This window comes from Callorhinus ursinus, unplaced genomic scaffold, assembly GCF_003265705.2.
Source record: "Callorhinus ursinus isolate GAN/ISIS: 27379988/994484 unplaced genomic scaffold, GSC_fseal_2.0 scaffold6, whole genome shotgun sequence".
Classification (NCBI taxonomy): Eukaryota; Metazoa; Chordata; class Mammalia; order Carnivora; family Otariidae; genus Callorhinus; species Callorhinus ursinus.
The window spans coordinates 53,139,936-53,164,894 of NW_027397068.1; the positions used below are offsets into that span (position 1 = coordinate 53,139,936).

General features: G+C 40.5%; 1 protein-coding gene across 1 annotated transcript; it reads right to left on the reverse strand.

Moving 5' to 3' along the window:
* Positions 1-3,050: 3,050 nt before the first annotated feature.
* Positions 3,051-24,288, reverse strand: IFNGR1 (interferon gamma receptor 1). Its single transcript, XM_025865922.2, is given in 9 exon segments — positions 3,051-3,901; positions 3,904-4,440; positions 6,222-6,349; positions 9,431-9,620; positions 11,107-11,276; positions 13,016-13,179; positions 14,307-14,421; positions 22,289-22,447; positions 24,118-24,288. Coding segments are annotated over 9 exon segments (1,584 nt in total). The 5' UTR covers positions 24,203-24,288; the 3' UTR covers positions 3,051-3,865.
* Between the last annotated feature and the right edge of the window lie 671 nt (positions 24,289-24,959).

Here is a 24,959-nt window from a genome sequence, read left to right on the forward strand (position 1 = left end):
ATCTAGAGGCAGAAAAGGAGCAAATGCAGAGCAAGTATCTCACCTCGTAACTGAAACTATCCATCACCCTATAAAACTGGAATTTTTGATCTAAGTCACCCTTCCATATTCTTGGGTATAAAAACCAGTATCTTAATGTGACACAGCCAGTGGTCTTAGACACACTTCAAGTTGGCATGAAATGATGCAATGACTGTTGGGTGACTCGTAATAATTCAGGAGAAAAATTAATTTAAGCAGAACTGTGTCAAGAAGAGGATTCCCCTTACCAGTTAATACAAGTGCAAACTTACTCTTGGAGACAAAAGATGGAGAGAATTTAATTCAACTCCCACGAGGCTAAGTGATTTACTCACAGTCACCAGCTTTTGACCTAAAATTTAGTAGGTATATTGCTCTACGGAAATAGACCATACCAACTCATCAAAGTTTGAAGACAAGGAAATAAAATATGAAGAATAATATTAGCAGCAAGGCATGATTATCCCTATTTATAGATGATACAGTGGTATACTGGCACAACCAATCAACTGAAAACTCAAAAAGTTTGGATGTTGGCTGTATCAAAAATAATCTGTAACAATAGGTTTTTGTTTTTGCTTTTTACAAATAGCCAGTTAGAAACTGTAACATCAAATACCAAGGAATAAATTTAGTAAGAAATACCCTACCCCCTGAAGAATAACACTCTCATGAGGAATATAAGACTTGAATAGAGACATAGTCCCCATTCTTGCAGAAGAACATTCAACTTCGTAAAACATAAGGTATTCCTGAACATTGTATACAGGGCAAATGCAATGCCAATACAACTCCCAAAAGACTTCAAAACTTGGGGAGAAACTAGGTGAACATTCTTAGAGTTCACCACAAAGAACAATTGTTGAGGAGAAACATGAGCAATAAGCATTGACCTAAAGTATTAAGGAGGGCCTCAAAAGTTAAAATATGCCAGTATAAAGCTCTAATGATTAAAATAGTAGGATGCAGGGCCACCTAGCTGGCCCAGTCGGTAGAGCGTGCAACTATTGATTTAGGATTCTAAGTTTGAGCCCCATGTTGGGTGTAGAGATTACTTAAAGATAAAATCTTTAAAAAAAAAAAAAAGAAAGGAATAAAGAAAGATAGGTAGATAGATAAATAAATAATAGGATATAAATACAAGAAAAGACAGAACAATGGAAGTTCCAGAAGCACTGAGAATTTGGCATATGATACACGTGATATTTGAAATCAGCACAGAACTTAGATGATTTAGTAGTATTGGGATGGCTAATTTATCAAGGAAAATATGAGTTGAATTGTGTCCTCCAAGAAGATATAAAGTCCTAACCCCTGGTGCCTATGAATGTGATCTTCTTTGGAAATAGGTCTTTGCAGATCCAATCAAATTAAGATGAAGTCATACTGAATTAGAGTGGGCTCCAATCCAATGACCAGTGTCTTTATAGAGACAAAGATTTGGACACAGAGACACACAGGATAGAATGCCATGTGACAAGAGGCAGCGGCTGGAATGACACAGCTAAAATTCAAGGAAAGCTGAGGGTTGTCAGTTACCCCCAGAGGCTAGGAATAGGCAAGGAAGGATCCCTCTAGAGCTTTCCAATATAATCTAGCCCTGCCTCTGAATGGTGAGGGTGTACACTTCCATCGTTTTAAGCCACTCAAGTTCGTGGTAATTTATTATGGCAGCTCTAGAAACCAAAATAATAATAAAGCTGGATCCCTACCTTAATGCTTATACAAAAAGAAAAAATCTAGAGGGATAGAAGAATTAAATGTAGAAATGAAATAAACAATGACCCCCAAATAACACAAGAAAATGTGGGTAGAAGTTTGTATCTTCTAGGGAGTTTCCTTAAAATGGAAGGAAAAGATGGAAAAATTTGACTTTATAAACATTAAAAAACAAACAGAAAATAACATTTTAAGCATCTGCAGGTAAGAGATAAGAAATTATAAAATAAATGTGTAACTCACGGCAGACAAACGAAAGTCAATAAAAAAAAAAATAAACAGCGCCCAAAGAAATGCACAAAGGACAAGATTAGGGAACCACTTAAATATAAATACCTAATATATAAAACATGCTCAACTTCACTAATTTTTAAAGAAATGCAAACATAAGTATTAAAATGGCTTACCTATACAACTGGTGGAAATTAAAACGACTGCTATCCTAATTAGCTAGGGCACAAAAACCAGGTACTCTAGTCACATGTGGCTGGAGTAACTATTATTAGCACAATCCTTTTGGAGAGAAGTAACTTGTTTATTTCAATTATTTTCATATTTTTGCTTTTTCCTTTTCTAACTTGAATGCTTTTGTCTTATTTTTTATAATTTTCATACAGTAGATTAAATTCTGAAAAGAATTTTTTTATGGAATATATCTACTCATATATTAGTTAAAAAAGCTGTTAAGACATTGTGTCCCCAATAAGTGAGTATACTAGTTTCACCAAATCTCACTAGTATTTACTACTACATTTTTTCTCCCACTAATAGAATAAAATAGCACCTCATTTTAATCTGTACTTTTAAGTGAAGGGAAATGTTTCTCCCTGGTTAACTTACAGAAGTTGTATTTTTAAAAAAATTCTTTGGTCAACTAATTCATTTGAATCTTAAAATTACTATCCCCTTAGTAATTCCCAAGAATTCCTTGTGTAATATAGAAATTAACTCTTGGCTTGCCTCTCTTTGGGGACTCTCTCTTCACACCACATGCTTCTCAGGGCTCCCACCTACTCTAATGGCTTTGACCACTGTCTTTATGCTAGAGGACCCCTCAATCCTCAAGCTCTACAGAAAATCTGCTCTTTTCCCCCCTCCCCAAACAGCTTGGAACAGTGTTCTGTACACTGAGTGCTAAATATTAAAATACAGACATAAAAGGACCATTTTTAAAGATTACATTGTTTTTAGGACTGTTTTAAAGGTTAGATATGAATAATTAGAAAATATAGTCTCAATGCATGGAACAGGCAAATGCATAAAAAATACTAGGTTAACAGCGTGAGTGCTTGAATAAATGAGTACAAAAATGAATTTTAAATACACTTTATTTACAAGTCTCTAAATGCAATGTTCCATAAAAAATATCTACATGTTTCTATTTACATATTCCTTATTAAGTCTATATGATTTGAATTAGATTTTAAATTCAATTTTGGAAAGCTTCCAGGATTTCTGAAAGTGAGCATTTAAAAATACTATATACATAGGGGCGCCTGGGTGGCTCAGTCAGTTAAGCATCCAGCTCTTGATTTTGGCTCAGGTTATAGCTTCAGGATCATGAAATCAAGCCCCACATCAGATTCCGTGCTGGGTGTGGAGTCTGCTTAAGATTCTCTCGCTCTCCCTCTGCCCCTCATCCCCCCACTCATGCTCTCATGCTCTATTAAATATATATATATATTATATATACATATATATAATACACACACACACACACACACAACTATATAGATAGAGTTCCAAAAACAAATACCAAGCTGAGACACAGAAAAGAAAAAAAATCTATTCTAGGTCTTGGAAGTGATTAGAAAGGACCCTGGGGTATCTCACCTACTATCATAAGAAGCAGGGTTCTTAAGAGTTTTCACTGTTAACTAACAGCCCACCTAGATGGAAAATTTCAAATGTGACAATGGTTTGTTTTTTCAAAGCCTTTGCAGTTTTCAGACCAAATGTAACAGTGCTGAAGAGGCTCTTGGCAATTTATGTAAACCCAGATACTCTTACTTGGTTAATAGCGACAAAGATACAATTTTTCAAAGAATGATCCTTTTGTGAAATCAAAGCAGAAAACCTGTTTGGGAAAAGCCAATCCTTCAAAGCTGTAACATCTTCGTTGCCCTTAGGAAAACTCTTTGGAATCTGCCGTCAGTCTATATAACCAATCAAGGATTCCTTACCACCTTCGTCCACAAGCAGATCCACTAACACATGCGGCTTGTCGTAACCAAAGGAGGTGGTAGTGTTTCTCAGCACTACGCACTCCTGTCCTTCGGTCTTTAGTTCAGTTTTATTATTTGGGGAAAATTCTGAGTCAGATAAGAAGCTGTCGGATTCCACAACGCCACTATCAGAACCATTTCTGGAGTGATAGGAGTTTAAGGTGACGACACAGGGTTCAGACTGGTTACTATTTGGATGGACAGAATTCTCTCTCATTCCTGGGGTCAGAGGGCTACCAGGAGCCATGTCAGAAGTATTTTCTTCAGCGGTCACCACTTCTATTTCACTGGAAACATCTTCTCGGTGTTCCGTTTTTTCTAGGTTGTCTTCAGTGGGCGTACCAAGTGTTGCTGGAGACAAGTGCTCTTCCCAGATCATCTTCTCATTTTCTGGGGCAATTGGCTGGTAGGTGATGGGTGATACACATTTTGATTCAGATTTTGTCTCTGAAGAGGCATTTTTTACCACAGACAGCTAAGGGAAGAGAAACCAATGATTAAAAATAATAAATTATTAAACTCAAGTGCACATCCTTAAGAAGACATGGTCTAAGGGTAATGGACAATGAAATATACCACTAAATGGCAGATTTATGGTAACAGTATAATAGCATCTGGTGGTTGCCTTGCCTTGCTTTTTAATGAAAATATACTATATTAAGTGCAAGTGTTTTTAGGATTTTTAAAAAGTCATCCACCATCTAATTAGGACGTGTTGCTTTTTCTCCATTACCTCCACATCTATGCACGTTACATTTGTAATGGGAGTACACCTACTTATATAATATTTTCACCTTTTGCCTTCATAATTATAATTTTAATTATAATTTTCACTGCCTCGTATAATTTCTTTATACTGATGATTAAAGTAATTTCTCTAACAGTGCATTTTGAAGTCTTTCAAATTTTTACTATTTATAGAACATGTTGAAGTGATTATCTTTATTTATGAAGATTTTTTTAAAGAATAAATTCTTAAAAGTAGAATTACTCAGTCACAGGCTGTGGCATTATTTATGGCACTACTAAACTCTATACCCATTAAATGCTTACCTTCCCACCATGGCTGCATTACTTTTACCAGTATACACCAGTTTTACTACTACTGGTACTACTGGATATTCAGGTTTATTTTTCCTTCTCTAGTGGGTATAAAGTTGCATACTGTAAGGTTGCTTTGTGCTTGCTTACTTATCCTTAATTAGTAAGGACAAATACTATATTTCATACATGAATTATCCTTAATTAGTAAGGACAAATACTATATTTCATACATGAATTATCCTTAATTAGTAAGGACAAATACTATACTTCATACATCAATTATCTACTACTGATAGTTTTTATTCACTTCACTTAAGGTAGTGTTTTCAAAACAAATTGAAATGTGTCCTTTGCATGTTACAGATATTATTCCTATCCTATTTCATTCAAACAATTACCATCCTGTTAGCTGTATATGTTCTTTTCATCATACAAAGGCTTTTAAATGTTGACATTAAAAGGTCCAACTTCTGGGGCGCCTGCATGACTCAGTCAGTTAAGCATCCGATTCTTGATTTTGGCTCAGGTCATGATCTTGGGGTCCTGGGATTAAGCCCAGCATCAGGTCCCGCGCTCAGCGGGGAATCTGCTTGAGGATTTCTCTCCCTCTCCCTCTGCTCCTCCCCCTGCTTATGCTGTCTCTCTCTCTCTCTCAAATAAATAAATCTTCTTTAAAAAATGCCAAATTTCTGGTCTCACTTGTGGCCATCTTTCCTTCTACACTCCAACCATAATAGTGTTTCTGTATTTTAGGATTTTCAAAAGCCAGGCTTTCTTGATGCTGGGCTTTGGCACATACTGTCCCTTAGTACCTGGATAAACTCCTGTCTGCCCTCTAGACGCTCAAACATCACTGTGGAAAGGCCACAACGACGCCCCATCCCCCAAAGGTAGACAAAGTCCTCACTGGCATGGATGTAAACCTCTATGTTTGAACATCGTATACCCACTGAATACTTATCTTCTTCTCCCACTAAACTTTAAGATCCTTAACAGACTTATCCAATTATGCTCTTGTTCCGTGCATAAAAAAGTACATGATGTGTGGTAAAAATTGTGTGGTTTTGGATGTGTGGCAGATTGAGTGATTTATGATAGGTGACATGCTGCTGAACATCATTCTACTTAAAAAAAATTTTAAGAAAATTATCGAAAAGGTCCAAATAAACACTTTAGTGTATATAATTAAAGAAAAATATTTAAATATGTTACCAAGGACTTGGGTAACATGATGCTCTCCCTCTTACACGGATTCATCTTCTTAGTGTAACAATATACAAATACCAGGATAAGTACTAGAAAAAGTGGGAGAACGGCAACAATTGGAATCCAAACAGAATCTAAAAAAAAGGGAAAAATCACAAGTTAGAATTAGGATGGAAATACTGCTATATCCATGAAATAGTATGAAGTCTTTACTAGATTTGCTCACTGGGTAATTAATATGATCAGGGTTGCAAAGAACACTTGCCACAGAAGTTGGGCAAGATGAAAAAAGCTTAGGTACACCTGTCCTAGATACTAAAAGGGCTCTTCCCAGCTCTGCAATTCTCTACCTTCTGCACCTATCCCTCCATGATACAAAGTGGCTAACACAGACTTTCACAACCATTTCCTTAAAACCCCCAACATAGGGTGCTTCCAGAGTTGCACTTTTCTCTCCGTTAAAAAGGCAAAAGAAAATTTTAAAAAATCCACCCCTTCAGAAATAAATTCTGACAATGACTATAACTCTAAAATAATTTAATCCCACTCCTCAGAATTTCGTTCCATTTTATATTTATTTGAAGATCACAAATACTTGTAAAGATACACAGACACACACACAGCACACACGGACAGGAAAAGCCGCACCGGGATTAGGGGCCCTTAAACACAAGCCAGAGGTTATAACTTAGAATAAGAAAGATCTGCTACAGAGCACATACATCTATAATCACTATTGTGTATTTTGCTCTAATGCTGCTTTTTATTTTCAAAGCACAATCTTCAGTATTCTATTTTCACTACTCTACGTATCATGGTGGTGTTTGGCCTCTTTACTGGCATTTTATTACCTTTAATTTCTATTCCAAAGTTACTTTTTTGGAATAGTCACTCTGGAAATGACGACTAAATGAACACGTGTATAACACCTATTACAGGATGTGGAAAAAATGAAGTTATTACAACAGGAAAGATAAAAGCACTCCCTAACTGAAGCCAGCACTGCATTTAGAAGCAGGGCACAGGCGGGCAGGGAATACTGCTTCTGGGCCACAGTGCTGCCACCACGTGGCCACAGTACCTGCCCAGTTTATAATTCAGACTTTAAAAAAAATAAATAAATCTGAGGCATTTGCATTATTTCACATTTTGTGTATTAATTAGAATTTTAGTTTTTCAAAATAACACAATGCAAGTTGGCATAATGGGATATTGGCATAATAATGGCATAAAAATGGCATAATAATACACTGCATTATTTTAAGTCACATACTATTTGAAACCCTTGTTATAATAGCCTAAAAGTTATTAAGTTTCAGGCATTTTGCTCTAATTCTTCAGCCTAGATTCCCGTTCTTCAACAGGATATTTGTAGGGACGCCTGGATGGCTCAGTCGGTTAAGCCTCTACCTGTGGCTCAGGTCATGATCCCAGCGCCCTGGGACGGAGCCCTGCATCGGGCTCCCTGCTCAGTGGGGGAGCCTGCTTCTCCCCCTGCCTGCCGCTCCCCCCGGCTTGTGCTCTCTCTCTGACAAACAAATAAAATCTTTAAAAACAACAACAACAGGGCGCCTAGGTGGCTTAGCTGGTTAAGCGACTGCCTTTGGCTCAGGTCATGATCCTGGAGTCCCGGGATCGAGTCCCACATCGGGCTCCCTACTGAGCAGGGAGTCTGCTTCTCCCTCTGACCCTCTTCCCTCTCGTGCTCTCTATCTCTCATTCTCTCCCTCTCAAATAAGTAAATAAAATATTAAACAACAACAACAACAAAACAAAAAAGGGAGATGTTTGTATCATAAAATTTGGGGGGGTGCCTGGGTGGTCCAGTCGGCTACGTGTCCGACTCTTGCTTTCAGCTCAGGTTGTGACCTCAGGGTTGTGAGACAGAGCCTCACTTCAGGCTCCATGCTCAGCGTGGAGTCTGCTTGAGATTCTCTCTCCCTCTGCCCCTCCCATCTGTGCTCTCTTCTCTCTAAAATAAATAAATAAATCTTTAAAATAAATAAAAAATATATTCTAAAAACAGCCTCATAATTGGAAAAAATATATATACACAGTTACCAAAGCATGTTATCATAGAGAAAGTCATAAATAATCTGGAAGTCCCAAATTGGGGAATATTAAACAGAATATAAATTCTACATGATGAAACAGTCTACAGAGATTAAAAAATAATATTAATAAAGTATATGAATTAAAATGGAAAAATATTTATAATATATTTATAATACATCTTAAAGCAGTACATAAAATGTTATGTACTATACAACATGATCATGGCTATACAGAATAGGATGAGAAAAAAAAAACCCAAACTGTAACTAAGTATTTGGATGACAGAACTACAGATAATTTTGATTTCTTCTGGCTTTTTGTATTTTATAAATTATCTATAATGAACATTTAAATTTTGTAAGTGCAGAGAACAGGCCAAATTTTTGTTAAGGTACCTGCCACTTGAGAATATCAGTTCTAAAGTTCTATCATATGTACCCCCCCTACACACACAAAGAAAAGAAAATGAAACAAAATTATTTTTAAGTGTTATAAAAATGACCCATAACCTATCAACATTTATTTTTGGATACTAATTTTTAGTGTTTGTCCAGTTCATGTCACACATGCCAATGAATATTTCTGCTACTCAATTTTTAAACTTACCATCCCCATAGAGAACATTCTAATGGATACATAACATCTTACTATATGGAAATAATAAACTGCTTTACATCACTACGTGTAATCCTGAAATGCAGACATTTAGGCATAGCGTGTTAGGCGTTATGTTTCTTTTCTTCCCTGGGTCAAAAGGTCATCACACAGCTTTCCAAATCGGTTGTTTTAGACTCTTAATACCTGAGAGATGGACTTATTTTTACTCTTGGACTTCTCTGAGAAATGGAACCACTGAATATTTTTAAAAGAACAGGGATTTACTGAAACTGCCTCTTCTTTTTTTTTTTTTTTTTAAGATTTTATTTATTTGAGAGAGAGAATGAGAGAGAGCACGAGAGGGAAGAGGGTCAGAGGGAGGAGCAGGCTCCCCGCCGAGCAGGGAGCCCGATGCGGGACTCGATCCCGGGACTCCAGGAGCATGACCCGAGCCGAAGGCAGTCGCTTAACCAACTGAGCCACCCAGGTGCCCCCTGCCTCTTTTCAATGACCCTATTTCAGTTACCCCTCCCTGTATTCAGGACAAAACAGCAGAAACTTGCCTTCCATGCGGTTATCATCAGACGTGGTGATACAAAGTTCTTTGGACACCTCAGTTTTAACAAGCCAATCTTTGGACTCGCCTTCTGCTGAAACACAGTAGTCAGAATTCAGGGAGGACACGGGGACCACGAGACGGCACTGAGTCTCACTGCAATCATTTTCCTCCTCTACTTTCATTTTATACGTGGTCTGTATGGGGAAAACAACAACAACACTGAGAATGCGTTTTAGCCTTCGTCCAACCAGCCAAAGGACGTTCGTCTCTTACGCCACAGAGCCCAGGAACACACGGAGGTGGGACAGTAGCCAGACCTCCAGCAACGCGCCCAGGGCAGAGAGGAATGTGAGCCACCAGTCCTGCAAAGGGACTCTTCTACGGAACCAGGAATGATGGAACCACAGAGGTGCACAAACAGTGGCTGGTGTGAGAAGAGAACTCAAAGTGGAGATGAAATGCCAGCTGAATACTGAAGAATAAGCAGAAAGTTGTCCAAGTGGAGAAGGTGGAGAGGGCGTTCTGGGAAACAGCACGGCACCTGCAGGGAACGAAGAACTAAAAGCAGTTCACCGCTGCACAAATAAAACTTAGGTTGGAAAAAACAGGGAGACAGGAAGCTGGAAAGGACTCAAGCGGCCAAATCACGAAGGCCTGGGAGGCCACGCCATGAAAGGGGATTTAGATACTATTTTGTAGCTCATAGGGATTTGTGAAGGGATTTTAAGGAGTGAAGGAAGGTTAGATGTGCACTTCAGAAGGACGACTCCACTAAGCATCCAGAGTGATGTTTTAAAATCCAAGTCAGATGCTACTCTTCCTGCTAAAAGCATTCCAGAGACGTAACGCCTTCATCAGAATAACATCAAATCTCTCCTGTGCCCCAAGTGATGTGGCCCCCCATGACCCCTGACCTCATCTGCGCCTGCACTCCGCCCAGTGTGCTTCTGCCAGATTCTTTGTCTGAAACACTCTCCCCATCCAGATCCATGAAGGTCACCTCCTGCCCTCCTCCACACCTGGTCCAGTAACACCTTCCCTGCTCCAACCACCCTACTGATCACTACTGCCCGCAACCCCGCTGCCCACAGCCCCTCCCTGCTCTGTTTTGCTCCATCCACGAAGCACTGGAGCAGGGTCTGTACTGTTCATTGCTACCTGCTGGTGCCAGGAACACACAGAGCACGCGCCTGACAAATACTATTAAATAAAGCAATGGCGGTGCTGTGGAGAATGGATGGGCTAGAATCATTCCAATCCAAGTGTGGTCTGCACACCAGCGCCCGAATGTAAGTATATCCCCACAGCAGAATCGCTAACTTTCTCTTTCAAAAACAAGGATTCCACTTATAGCTTCCTGTTATTTTACACCACTACCCATGAGGAAGAAAAGATTAAAATGATCTTTGTCTTACCAGTGGAGAAATAGGAATAAACAGGTTTAAAATCCTAAAACAGGGCCATGCTGTTAAATGAGGCCAAGACAAAACTTAAATGTATTCACCTGCCCAGCATTAGTGATTAACTCCAAACCCAACTCCCCTCAACATTTATTTATAGGCAAAATCTATGATCCGTAAGTCCTGCCTGAGTGTTAGCATTGTACTTTCATTACACTACATATAGAGACAACTTATGCTAGCAACAGAAAAACAGAACAAAGGAAATAGAAACACCTACCTTACTTCCATTTATTCTCAAATCCACCGTGTACATGAATATGTGACAATTATTTTCATCATAGATGGGTACTGGCTCTCTTCCACTTATATTAGTTAAAGGGTGAAATATGTCAATGATGATTTGGTTTCCCATCTTTCTGATACCCACTGCAGGTGGTCCAATGTTCCCTGGGGGGGGGGGGGAGACCCAAAAGAAGCAGAATTAGTACTGCCCCTGGAACTTTATAGCATGTTCCAGAAAACTTCCAAAATCAATCCATCAAGGTACTCGCTCGGTTGTTCTAAAGCGGAACCGTGTTTAAACCATTCCACAAAGAGCTAGAAGATACTCTAAATGTCCTTAATAAGAAATATTAAATTAATCTCAAGCAGGAAGTATTTTTATCTAATCTAAACTCCTCTTTAACAACTTCAATTCACTTATCATGCTAAAGGTAAACAGTTAGGTCACGAAACCTGTTAAAAAACCTTGACATAAAAGAAGCTCTCTTAAGTTATTCTTCCTTTTTCTGTGGATCTGCAGATTAAAAAGAAAACCTGTTCTCTAAAAAATGTTTCAGAGGGCGCCTGGGTGGCTCAGTTGGTTAAGCGACTGCCTTCGGCTCAGGTCATGATCCTGGAGTCCCGGGATCGAGTCCCACATTGGGCTCCCTGCTCAGCGGGGAGTCTGCTTCTCCCTCTGACCCTCTTCCCTCTCATGCTGTCTCTCATTCTCTCTCTCTCACATAAATAAATAAAATCTTTAAAAATAAATAAATAAAAAAATAAAAAATAAAAAATGTTTCAGAAAAGGCATCTTAGTTACTTTTGAACACTCACTGAAACTCTTTGTATTGCCAATACCTATGGATGTCTGGCATGAAGGCTCTGAGGAAAGTTTGCCAAATACATTGAATTTTTATGGTGAAAATCAAAACAAGACATTCATTCAAGAAATATTTATTATGTGTCACCGATGCTTGAGACTTTGTTGGTGAGCCATTTACCTATTCTTCACGCATTTATTGTACACTTACTATGTGCCAGTCAGGCCTATGTTTATTTGCTAATTTACCCTCAGGGCCTGGTATACTTTCTAGCACACAGTATGCCCTTGATAAATCTGTATGGGAAAAATCTGATGCACAGATGGTATAGTTAACAGATGACAGGCATGGACTCTGGGACATAAAATTATTTCAAGGCAAGTCGAGGAAGGGCCTGTAAGTAGGCACAATCTGAAACACAGGAGCAGAAGCAAGGCCGTGGTGGACGAAACCAAGCGTGGAGGCTGAACAAGGAAGGAAGTGAAGGTGGAGGGCAAGGCACAAGGCTGAGAACACAAGGGAGGAGTCAAGTGACTAATCGCCTCTTTACCCACGAGTGAGGGTGTGAGAGCTACAGGGTAGGATTTCAGTCAGAGAAGGGGAATTGGCAATGAAGATTTTGGAGCCTGAGGTGATAACTAAGATCAGGTATACTGCAGGAATGCGCTGCTGGCAGGAGAAAGGGCTAAAAAAAAAAAATCACTGGGGTTGGGGAGATTCTAGAAATCTAAAATTAGTTAACGTATTAAGTTGGTATATAAAATTCCCAGAGGCCTTGGGGACGATGCACAGGGTGGAAGAGGGAGAGCTGTCCTCCGTGAGTGTAACTCAGCAGGGAGTGCTGTGAGGAGAGCGGGGAGAAGGCCCCCCACAGCCCACCTGGGCGGCACTGATCCATGCTTGCGGGCAGTGGAATTGTGATGGTTTAGAAGCAGCAAAGTGATGGGTATCTCTTAGTCCTATTTTGTGGAGCTTGGGGAAAGAGGAAGAAATGCCTTTGGGCATTGTGATAACTCTTAGCAAGTGCTAATAAAAGCAAATACGTACAGAAGACATGGGTATTTTCAAACTTAACATTTCAAATTTAAAAGTTCTACTCACCTTGTTTACATAAAATAAATTCTTTTGACTCTGCATAGGCTGATTCTTTTTGTCCAAGCCTAGCTTTAATTCTCGCCCAGAGAGAAAGTGATGGATCATTAATTACAGAAAAGATATTACAATAATGATGAGAGGTATTGCAGGCATCAATCCATACTGCTTCCCTAAAACAAAGAGGAATAAAGAAGCACAATGGTAACTTTTACTGTTAATATATAAACTTGAATCATCTCTGTCTCTGCTTTGCTTTTCATTTACAGCATGGAGCTGGTAGAAAGAGCTGAACAAGAATAGGATGGAGAAGCCAGACAAAGCAGGAAGCCCTTACTCTGGTTAGAAGTACTATAAATTCCTTTACAATAAAGAGGCTCAATTCAAAATACAACACCTGAACAAAGTACATTCCACATACAATTTTTAAAAATCTGATCTTTAGATAACTCTAGATTCTATTAACATAAATAATCATTACTTGGCTGCAGAATCTAACGCATTACAAAGACTCCTGACATTTGTCAAAAGTTTTTTTGAAATTTTTATCTTTCTATTCAACAATACATTCACTATGGAAAGTAAGAGGACATCATTATTTTTTTTTAAGATTTTATTTAGTTATGAGAGAGAGAGAGAGAGTGTGTGTGTGTGTGTAGGAACAGTGGAAGAAGGACAAGCAAACTCCATGCTAAGAGTAGAGCCCAACGTGGGGCTGGATGCCAGGACCCCGAGACCACGACCTGAACTGAAATCAAGAGTTGGATGCCCAACCGAGCCATCCAGGCGTTCCGACATCATTACTTTTAATACAGAACTGTAAGTTTTATTTGTCATGCCTTTCAAAAATCTCTAATTCCTGGAGTGCCTGGGTGGCTCAGTCGGTTCAGTGTCCGACTCTTGATTTGGTGGCAGGTCATGATCTCAGGGTCCTGGGACTGAGTCCCACGTTGAGCTCCCTGCTCAGCGTGGAGTCTGTTGGAGGAATCTCTCTCTCTCTCTCCCTGCCCCCCAATAGCATGCACACATGCTCACTCTCTCTCTCTCAAATAAATAAATCTTTTAAAAGGTCTTGAAAGTTAGACTCCTCTACTTCAATTCTGATGGGAAGAAGAACTAAGAGGCAGGAAGTACTCTGAAAATAAATAATTTGCATCCTTAGCACTTCTGGAAGTCTACAAGCAGTTTAAGAAGTTCTGCCACATGGGAAAGAAAGATGATGGGAAATAACCACAAAGTTATGGGAAGTAGAGAGACCTAGACAAAAACAGAATAAAAAAGATGAGAGAGTAACACTTACCCATAGTTCTTTACCTGTACAGTAAAAACAGGGGTCTGTGGCATGGTTGGGTAGTCCCAAAATAGGACAGTATTAAAGTTATAGGCCTCAATTTTAATATTGGTTGGTATCGGCACTGTAAGAGATTCAAAAAGTAAAATGGACAATTGTAAGAAACTCATGTTAATATTAGAAAACTTTATAAGGAGCCTAGTTAGCCAAATATGTACTTTGAAGTAGAATTCACCAGGACAAACAATTATTTAAATTGAGATTTATAAAAATTAATTTTATTCGAAAATGTATAGCATTCTGATCCATTTTAAATTCCTGAAACAATATGGTAGTATGAGAGAAATATAAATATAGTAGAGGCAATCAATCCCTATTATGTTTTAGGAGTTTTTATAAATAAATTTGCTGCCTGTTGTAATAATCATGCTCAATTCATTTAATCACTAGAATTTCCTACATTTGATACCACAGATAGCCTTCAAAGGCTAGCAGAGAACTGGCTACCCCCCCCCCCAGGGATGGTCAATTTCATTCTAAAATACCCCCTAGGCTGGAAGCCCTCTGCCTGCTATCATCACACACCTCAGCACCTTTTCTGTAACACAGGAATAGAAGCCTAAGCCGTCCACCTTGTCAGTTCCATTAACATTTTGCTCTCTGGGGTTTGCAGGGCTTTTTACAAAACATACTCAATATTCTTGCCTTTGCTCTTTTAAACCATTTCAGAAACCATCTACTGAGGGTGCCTGAGTGGCTCAGTTGTTAAGCGTCTGCCTTTGGCTCAGGTCATGATCCCAGGGTCCTGGGATCGAGTCTTGCATCAGGCTCCCTACTCAGTGAGAAGTCTGCTTTTCCCTCTCCCACTCCCCCTGCTTGTTGTTCCTTCTCTCACTGTGTCTCTCTCTGTCAAATAAGTAAATAAATAAAATCTTTAAAAAAAAAGAAAATGTCTACTGAGCTGTGAGTCACACGAGAGTTCCTTGGTTCTCACTTTAACATCTTGTAACTAGTTATTAAAAGCGGCCATTTACTCCCCTGCTCAGGGGCAAAGGCTGCTGTCCACCACCCCTTGGGAAACACTCACACACATACATCTCCATTTCTCCTTTTCTCTCTCTCTCCCTCCTTCTTTCCATCCCTTCCTTCCCTTCCTTATGAATGAACATGAAGATACAGAGTTGGCGATATGGACCCCAACTTCAAGATTATTCAATCCTTCCTAAAATAAATGAATGAATGGCAATGCAGTCAGGTACAGTGGCTTCCAAACATATCATCTTCCTCAAAAACTCTGAGAGAGCCAAAAGTTGTTTTTTGTTTTGTTTTTTTAAGTTCCCCAGCACAGGACACCTGGGTGGCTCAGTTGGTTAGGCATCCGGCTCTTGATTTAGGCTCAGGTCATGATCTTAGGGTCCTGGGATCGAGCCCCGCATCTGGCTCTACGCTCCGCGCTCAGCAGGGAGTCTGCTTGAGATTCTCTTTCTCCCTTTGCACTTGTCCCTAGTGCTCTCTCTCTCTCAAATAAATATTTAAAAAAATATAAAAGTAAAAAATAAAAATAAAAGTTCCCAGCTGATAATGATGATTACTTGGGGTTATATAAACTGGACTGCTCTAATAAGAAAAATATTCCCTGGGTTGAAGATTAGGAAATGTGGGTTCTTTCCTGGTTATACAATTAGTCATTTCAGATTTCCTAATCTGATATGTGAGGTGTTAATTTCATATACATACGGTATTTGCTTACTGTTGAAGGAAACACCTACTATATTTTTTCCCAAAGCAAAAATTCCAATATGCAAACCCAAACTGGTGCATTGCTTTAATTTACAATTATTTAACACTCGTATTACCTTTTTAAGGCAGAACACAGATTCAGAATTATTTAGGGAAAAAATATGACCTTGTGGACAATTAAATTCTACTGCCTTTTCCCTCCCTTCTCTGGTTACTTTTTCCCCTTATATCAGTGGTTTTCAATAGGAAGCGATTTTTGTCTTGCAGGGGACATTTGGCACTGTCTAGAGACATTTTTGGTTCTCACAACTGGGTGATAGTGGTAGGCTGCTGCTGGCATCTCCAGAATAGAGGCCAAGGTTGCTAAGTATTCTAATAAATGCACAGGACAGCTCTCCACTTTTTGGCAGTCCAAAATGCCAATAGCACTAAAGTTGAGGAACCCTGCTTCATATGTTCACAACTTTAGGAATTTTTTATTATTATTTAGGAGGAAAAACTGACTTAAAAACAGATTTTTTTTTTGATAAACCAATATATTTCATAGCGTTCCCACAATGAATAGCTTTGGTTACTGCCCAACTGTCTAACTTCTATAACTACTTACCAAAGCAATGTGACAATTTGTGCCAAAAGGTTGAGATTATGAAGCTGGGAGGATGTCTCACCGATTCAAACATCACATGCTTATAATATGCTCTTTCTGCAGCCAGTGATCAGACACCTACAAGTGTTCTATTTACTGTTCCTGAAATACTGCTGACAGCTGTTGGTACCTAGCATCTTTGGTTCTCTAAGCAATTTCCTTGCAGGTGAGCCAAAACCACTGGTCTTGGCAGACTTAGCCCCGGTTCTTCTCTTTTGGTTTTGGTAGAGTTCCCATGGCCTTACTTAGCAGGGTGTACTGAGGCTTCCTTTTTCTAGGTTTCTTTAGATATGTTTTCATATGTTTGCACCTCAACTTCATGAAACGACCTACTCTCAAACAGCTTATAGTCTGTGAGGAGGAAATACAAGGCACCACCCTTATCCCCCAGGTTCAAGTCAACATCAATATCAAATAACATTCACATAGGGGCACCTGGGTGGCTCAGTCAGTTAAGCATCTGACCTTCGGCTCAGGTCATGAGCCCAAGGTCCTGGGATCAATCCCTATGGTCCCCTGCCCCATCCCCTGCTCATGCTTGCTTGCGTGTGCATGCTCTCTCTCTCAAATAAATAAAATCTTTATTAAAAAATAATAATATTCACACAGATAAACATTATTTTCAACCAGATGAGAGGAACCTGATGCTAAGAAAACTCACAATGAGTGTGAACTTCTCTCAAAAGCCATCCCTTAACTTTAGCATCTTTTGCCTCTCCAGAGGCTGATAATTTTCAAAACTTCTGGTCCTGGTTCCTTTTTGCTTAACAGTCCTTCTCTTGGTTACTCTTTCTAGTCTTGAATTTTAACTACAAGAAGCAAGAAGAAACCACGTGGCACCTTTGGCACTGCTTGGCAACCTCCCTGGCTAGGTCTAGAAGCTCACCAGGCACATTTCCTACTCTTCCTGTTACCAAAGGCAACAGTGTTGCTAAACTTACTGCCTCTGGTAACAAGGACCTGCCTGCTTCCAGTTTCCAGTAATGAGGACTTCTTCACTGCCTTTTAAGTCTCTTTAAAAAAAAAAAAATTATTCCCAATAGTAATGACTTTTTAATTGTATAGACTTGGGCTGAGATTCCTGTATTTGAGGGAAAGGCATATAGAATATTGAATAAAGTGCATTTACATTTAAGAAGAGGTTACTGAATCATAGTTATAAAACCACAAAGTAGACTTGCACATTAGTTTTTAATGTGAATCAAATGATGCTTCCCATAATTTAAGTTAAAGCTTGACTTGGTTAGATTAGAACTGGGGCTTAAATCACAGCTTTCAAAGCAATCAAGACAGGTCGTGGGAGGAAGGAGGTTTCAATGGATACTAAGAGACTTTACCATTCTATTAAAGGAGAAACTTTGAATATAGACACCAAAGGATGTAGCCTGTGGTTTTAATACTACCAGAAGAGAAACCATGTGGTTATTACACATCTGCCTTTGTCACTTTCTGCAAAACTCGCATGATAAATAGGAGTAGTTTTCTACTGTTTCATAATTTTGTGACCTAACGTTTAAATTGTTTTATATTCAAATTAAAATAATTAAGGCTTACAGCAAACTTCCATCCAAAATAAATTTACCCACGTCAATAAAAATATGTGTAGAATAGCAAGAAAAGATTATCTGTGGAGTTTAAAGAAAGATCCTACTAGAGTATCTCATCAAATAAAATAATCTTACAGATCTCTCCATCTCTTGAAAATGATACAGATGGTTTTCTGTAACTCATGTTGTTTTGGAGAGGAGTTCCGTTATTTGGTGCATGCTACCTAGAACAAACATTCACTGTTTTCAAATCTGCTTCTCAGAATGTCTCTAGAACAGCTGAGGCCTTAACAAAACCAAACACAGTAAAGAACAATCAGTTTTTTCTAACACTCTACAGTGCGGGGGGGGGGGGGGGGAAGGTGAGTTCTGGTTACAACCAACTGTTTCCTCTTGATAAACTGGGAGAGACAGGATATGAAAAAAGAGCAAGGAAGACGACAGAAAAACTGATGAAGATCAGTATGTGAGGTGAGGAAGCAGTGCCACAAGACAGGGCAATGGGGATGTCACGTAAGACCAGAAAACCTCAACCAGAAAGAACAGCTCTGTTGTAACTGCTGGTCAAGCAAGGAACTACAGACATCTCCAGATTTCCTCTGCACGGATGACGATCGGAGTACGGGCTGCCGCGCGTCCTCCATCCCATAACCACCAAGGGCATCTGTGCCTCTACTACAAAAGGGACAGCCACAGAAGTTCTTCCCCAATTTTAACATAATCGCCTACAAATACTGTATAAAAGATAGGTACATCTACCAAAGAGCAGAGCTCTGGGGTCTGTAGACACCCTCTGACAATCTGCTTACTCACCTCTCTATGGGAAAGGACTAAGGATAAAGTGGCCAGCAATCAAATTGTGTCAGGGCATTCTAAGCCATCTGACACTACAGCTCAAAAAGAAATGCTCCAAATTAAAGCACCCAGACCCTTTTGTGAATGAACAACTCAGAGAAAAGCTCTAACACCTTTCCCCTAGTGAAAGATGCAGGCAGGGCCATGGATATGGTCAAAGGTTTTTTCTTACATTGCAAACTGAGAAATGGCATGAGAAATCCAGAGAGGAAAAGGGGGAAATATCAAACCAAGACTTCTGCAATTTTTTTTCTGAATAGATTTATAGATCACAATCTACACCTCCTGAATGGTTTTATAGTGTTGATAAAATAGTTATTTTCTTAATGCCTTCCAAATTTTTCTCTTAGCAAGCAGCGGTGTCTTCTAGATTTAAGATGAATAAAGACATTTTGAGAATTCTTGCACATGTTTCAAATGTTCATAAAAGTTTTTTCATTAAAACACTGCAATATTTTCGGGCTTTCAATCGTCCATCACTTTGTGAGATGAATACAAAAATCTATTTTCTACTTCTATTATTTTCTTATACCTTTAGAAGAGATTCAGAGCTAAGGGTTCAAATAATAAAATTATCATAAATAATAAAATAATAAATTACTACTTTCCATAAAATTGTTCCTTAGCTGGGTCAAAACTGTTAATATGTCTGCAGTCTTCTCTTCTTCCTGTTTGTCTTCAGGATTTATTCTGATTTTATCACTCACTCTCTTAAGTTGTGGAGCCCAGAATATAACAGACATGAATGAAATATTTTCCTTCCTCTTTTTTTAGAGAGATGGACATATCAAATAGTGGCTTATGCTGAATTTGTAATTATCTAAAATCCCCCCAGATCTTTTACTCAAACCACCAAGTTAGAGCTTATCCAATAAACATCTGCTTAGCCACTTTCTGACCTAAAATGCAGGATTTTTATATGTGTTCCTATTCAGTTTTACCTAGGTGGGTCTGCTTGGCATGCCAATAAATTCTAATTGGACCAGACCCAGCTAGTAGTCCCTGAGAGAAGTCATTTCTCAAGACTAATTCCCATTTGGACTAATTCACTCTAAGTTGAGAAAGAGGAATAGAGTCTTTTTCAGTCTATGAAAAACAGGGGAAAGGTAGAAGAATAAGTTAGTTGCTGAATCTATTTTAAATTTCTCATACTGATTTGGATGAGTTTTTTTTTTTTAAGGTATCACAATCTCTCATATACAACCACAACAATTTAATATTTTAAAATATATTTGTTAAAATAAATAACAATGAACATTATTGAATGGTAATCTCTAATGTGTAGATTAAACATTTACTACAAGACAGGCAATGTGCTCCATTGTTATGTACTGCCTCAATGAACCAACACAAACCATTCTATGAGGGAGGTGATATTATTATACATATCTTTACCAATGAACGAACAAAGGCTTAGAGAAGCTATTTAAAGATTTGGCAGCCTATAAAGGTTTGTTGGTTTTAGTTAAGAAAAGCTAGTTAGGCATCATTTTTGTGATAGTTTAACAAAAATAAGAAAATGACCTCCATATATTAATAGGAATTGGAAATGATTATTTTCTGCTGATTTCACATGCATCTAATTGAAGTAGTTTTGCCTGATTTATTATACTATCACAATTATATGATGACCACTGCAAAATCTGAACAATGCATTAAAGGAAATCATTTCTTTGCAATGGACATGACTGACATGGCTATCGGAAAAGAGACTTTCTCCACTTTTCAGTGGAGAAGGCAACTTAAGAGACCCACGTCTATGTGAGAAAGTACAGCGTGCTCTTGAGTATTACTAATACCCAGAGTGGAAGAGCAAACAGCAAGAAGGTAGACACTGCTTCACTTAAAAATATATATATATACCGCTTTTATAGGTAAAACGGGATGAAAAGCGAAATATCCTATTATTAGACAGCACACATGGGTTTATTTTCCCTATCCATTCACTAAGAAATACTAACAAAAGCCCATCACTGTGGCACGATACATTCCCAACCACTTGGACTTTGGACTTTGCAGGGACTGACTACGTTCTCTTGCCTGCTTCCCTGTTCCTACCAGGTTCCCTCATCTAAGATGAACTATCAAGCATACAATAAAACCCAACACTGTAAGAATTAACACACTGAGGGCCTATTAAATGTCAGGCACTAGTGAGACAAGGAAGCTAGCTAGCCAAGAGCCAGAAGTAGGTTGTCCTTGAGGGTTTTCCTCCTACTCTCTGCAGACTTTCTATTTTAAACTAACTTTAAAAGCATTGGGAACACAACACAAGCTAGAGAAATACACTGAAAAGTCTAGACAAATGTATTGAAAATGCATTGAAAAAAGGGAGGGGGTCACTGGCACTTGTGTTTACAAAATGCTGGAGTACAAAAGGCCATAGGAGATGTTCCCATGGGAGCAGACAGGCAATTCTCCCAGAGCTGGCTTCTGGGATGTGCAAATTGTGTAATCACAAGAGGCCCCACATTGTTCTAGGTGTTGGGAATACAAACATGGAAAGTACCGTTTCTGCTTTCAAGGAGCATGATTATGTAGCTAACAGTTACTAAGTGCTAGGCACCGCTGTTAACTTATCACATCTCATTTTCACATTTCATAACCAGTCTCTCCATTAATGGATGAGAAATCGAGGCACAAAGAGGTCTGCCCAGTTTGTACAGAGGTCGCTGCTACTCAGGAGGGAGCCGGAAGTTGGGCTCCAGAGTCCACGTTCTTAACCATTCTGCAGACTGCCATTACCTAGAGCAAGTTAGTCGTCTATAAGGGCAATTGCAGTACATTGTGGTAAGAGCCTGGACTTTTGCACAGGCTACTGGAAATTAAGCTAGGGGTACCTGGCTTAGGAGGACCCTGTCTGTACTCAGAAAGGGCATGGCACATGGTTTAATGCTCTACCTAAACCAGGAATCCGAGCCATTCTCTTCCCACACCCAATCACCAACTCCCGCTGACTCTGCCTTTTAAATGTTCTTCAAACCGTCCTCTCTTCTGCATTTGAACTGCCATTTTCACTGACTCATCCCAACTTAAGCAGTTAACTTAACTGGCCTCCTTCCTTCGAGTCTACCCCCAAACTATTGTGTAAGATGAACGGTCTTTCTAAATGGCCTAACCAATCCTACGTAAAATCATTTCTCCTCTTCAAATAATCCATTGACCACCCACCAACCAGAGCAAGGTATAGTGAACATACTTACTTTGTTGGCCTAGCACCTGTACTTCCTTCAGGAATATTTCTCTTCTGGAAACTCCCCTACCGCCACCTCCTGCAACATGGTCCTTCCCCGGCAATCTGGTGCCTGACCCAAGCATGCCAATCAGAGCCTTCTCCTGGGATTTTGTTAGGATGGTGGAAGCTACAAGATGCAAAGCCCAAAAGCTGTCCACATCCATGATTCCTGCCAAGTAGGAAAAGCTGTCTACACCCAGAGTCAGTAATAAGAAACAGTCTTTGCACTTCTGAGTGACTGGTTCAGCTTTCTGAGGCCCAGGTGGTATCTCTACCTTTCTAACTCTTGCTTGGATTCTCTAAGCCAATAAATCCCCCAATTTGCCTATCTTGGCTAATGTTACGTCGCCATCCTTTGTTGTTTGTTACACATGACAAGGCACTTCATTTACTGGGTTCCTACCTCTCTACCTATCTTATCTCCCCTTGTAACCTCACACACATATTCTACAATGAAACCCTTAGTATTCCACTAATTCAACATGCTGTTTCACACCTCTCCCTCTGCTCACACAAGTCTCTCTGTACCTCCAGCTCCAACTCTGGGGTTATTAACTTTCTCTGTGAAGTCCTTCCTGATTCTCCTGGTCATACCCAGGTACCTCTATCTTGCTTTTCCAGTAGCCTGTGCGAAAGTCCAGGCTCTTATCACAATATACTGCAATTGCCCTTGTAGATGACTAATTCGCTCTAGGTAATGGCAGCCTGCAGAGTGGTTAACTTGGACTCTGGAGCCCAACTGCAGGCTCCCTTACTGAGCAGCAGTGACCGCTCTACGAACAGGGCAGACCTTGTGCCTCGATTTCTCATCCATTAATGGAGATACCGGTTGTTGTGAAAAATGAGATGTGATAAGTTAACAGCGGTACCTAGGGCTTAGTAACTGTTAGCTATATAATCGTGATCCTTGAAAGCAGAAACTGAATAACTCCCATTTTTGTATTCTCAACATCTGGAACAATGTCCCAAGGAAAGACTAAGTATTTGTCTGCTTGCCTCTTAAAGAGCAAGCCAAAGGACAGGTGGATATCAATGGAGCGCACAGACGAAGTCATAATATAGAGGTTCGGACCCAGATTTTGCCAAGGATGCAGAAGGCGGGGCCTCCCCGACCCCTTCCAGGCAACTGCTAACTGTGGATACTGAGCAGACACTCAAGAGTGAGGGGTTTCTGATGCTTTAGATTTAACCCTCTTGCAGAAGAGATTCACTGATCTCACGGGAGCTCCTAATCACCATGACAACCGAGCTCTGGAAACCGTATTCCCTGCATTTATTTCCGGGGAAATCTCAGTGAGCCGGCAGAACAAACAAGCTCCGAGGAACTAAGCTAAGAGATGTACAGCCTGACAAATCTGCTCCCAAGTTCACGCCGCACGGCTGCCAGACTTAAACGTAAAATGACCAATCCCTGCCACTTAAGGATTCTCATAATGGGGGGAGAACAACTTCTCTCTTAAGGATTTTGGGTTTACCCTAAAAATATTTAACTCACGAGCGCTGGCCACACTGTCCAAATGCTGACCGAGAAACTCACCTAGTCAAAAATGAATTAAAAGAACTGGAAGACCGAGAGGCTGTTTTGCCGTTTCGGCAACAACGGAAGAGCCGAGAGAAAGGGCACTGAAGTCCGCTGACCGCGGACGCCCGGAGTGGCCTTCCCCGCGGCCGCCCACGCAGACGTCCCAGGGCCAACGAGGACGCGACCCCGCGGGGCCGTGCTTCCAGACCCGGGCGACTCCCTCCCCAGTCCCATCCCCCCCTGGCCGCCGCCCCCCCGCCCCACGAGCGACGTACCCGAAGACAGCTCCAGATCCGCGAGGCTCATCTCAGCCCAGCTCCCGGCCTGCAAGACGAGCAGGAGCAAAAGTTGCAGAGCCATGCTGCCCGGGGTTGACTCAGGGTGCGGCCCTGAGAGAATGCGGGCGTCCAGCCTGCAGCCGGAGCCTCGCGTCACTTCCGGACCAGCAGACCAGCGCTCCAAGGGGAGGCCGGGCGTGCACGTAGTGGCGGGGCCGGGGCGGGGAGGCGGGGCCATGGCGGGGAGGTGGGGCCAGAGCCGTGAGGCGGGGCCAGGACGGGGAGGCGGGGCCAGAGCCGTTAGGCGTGGTCAGGGCATGATCTCGGAGCTGGCGGCTGGGAACCGGCACGTGAGCCTGGAAGACCGGAATAGGGACTGCCAAACCGGGCGTTGGCTGGGAGGCAAGACTAGCACGGGAAGGCCCGGAGAAGTCGGCTCCAAGGGCTCCTGGAGGCGTTAAGAGCGTGAAAGTCTGTGGTCGTGACAAGGGCTCACAGGTTTGTGAGGAACTTGGGTCCAAAGGTTAGGTTCTTTCGATTTGGCACCACCTTCCGCGATTCTTCTTCCTGTTTTTACAGTGTTCAGGGGTTGCAGAACTTTTCCTGAGGCCGCAACCCAGCCATGATCCTTACTTTAACCCTGTTAGACTTCGCCATCAAGGCGTCTGGAAGCCTGAGAGTTTAGAACAGGAAGAACCCTAAATGCCTTCTCTAATCCCTGCATTTGTATTTGAGGGAACTAAAGCTTCAGTGGTGAAACGGTTTGTGCAGACTTCCACAACCTACATAGAACTGGCTTGGCCAAGAACTACTTCATCCTTGGAGGAAAAGCAACTTGT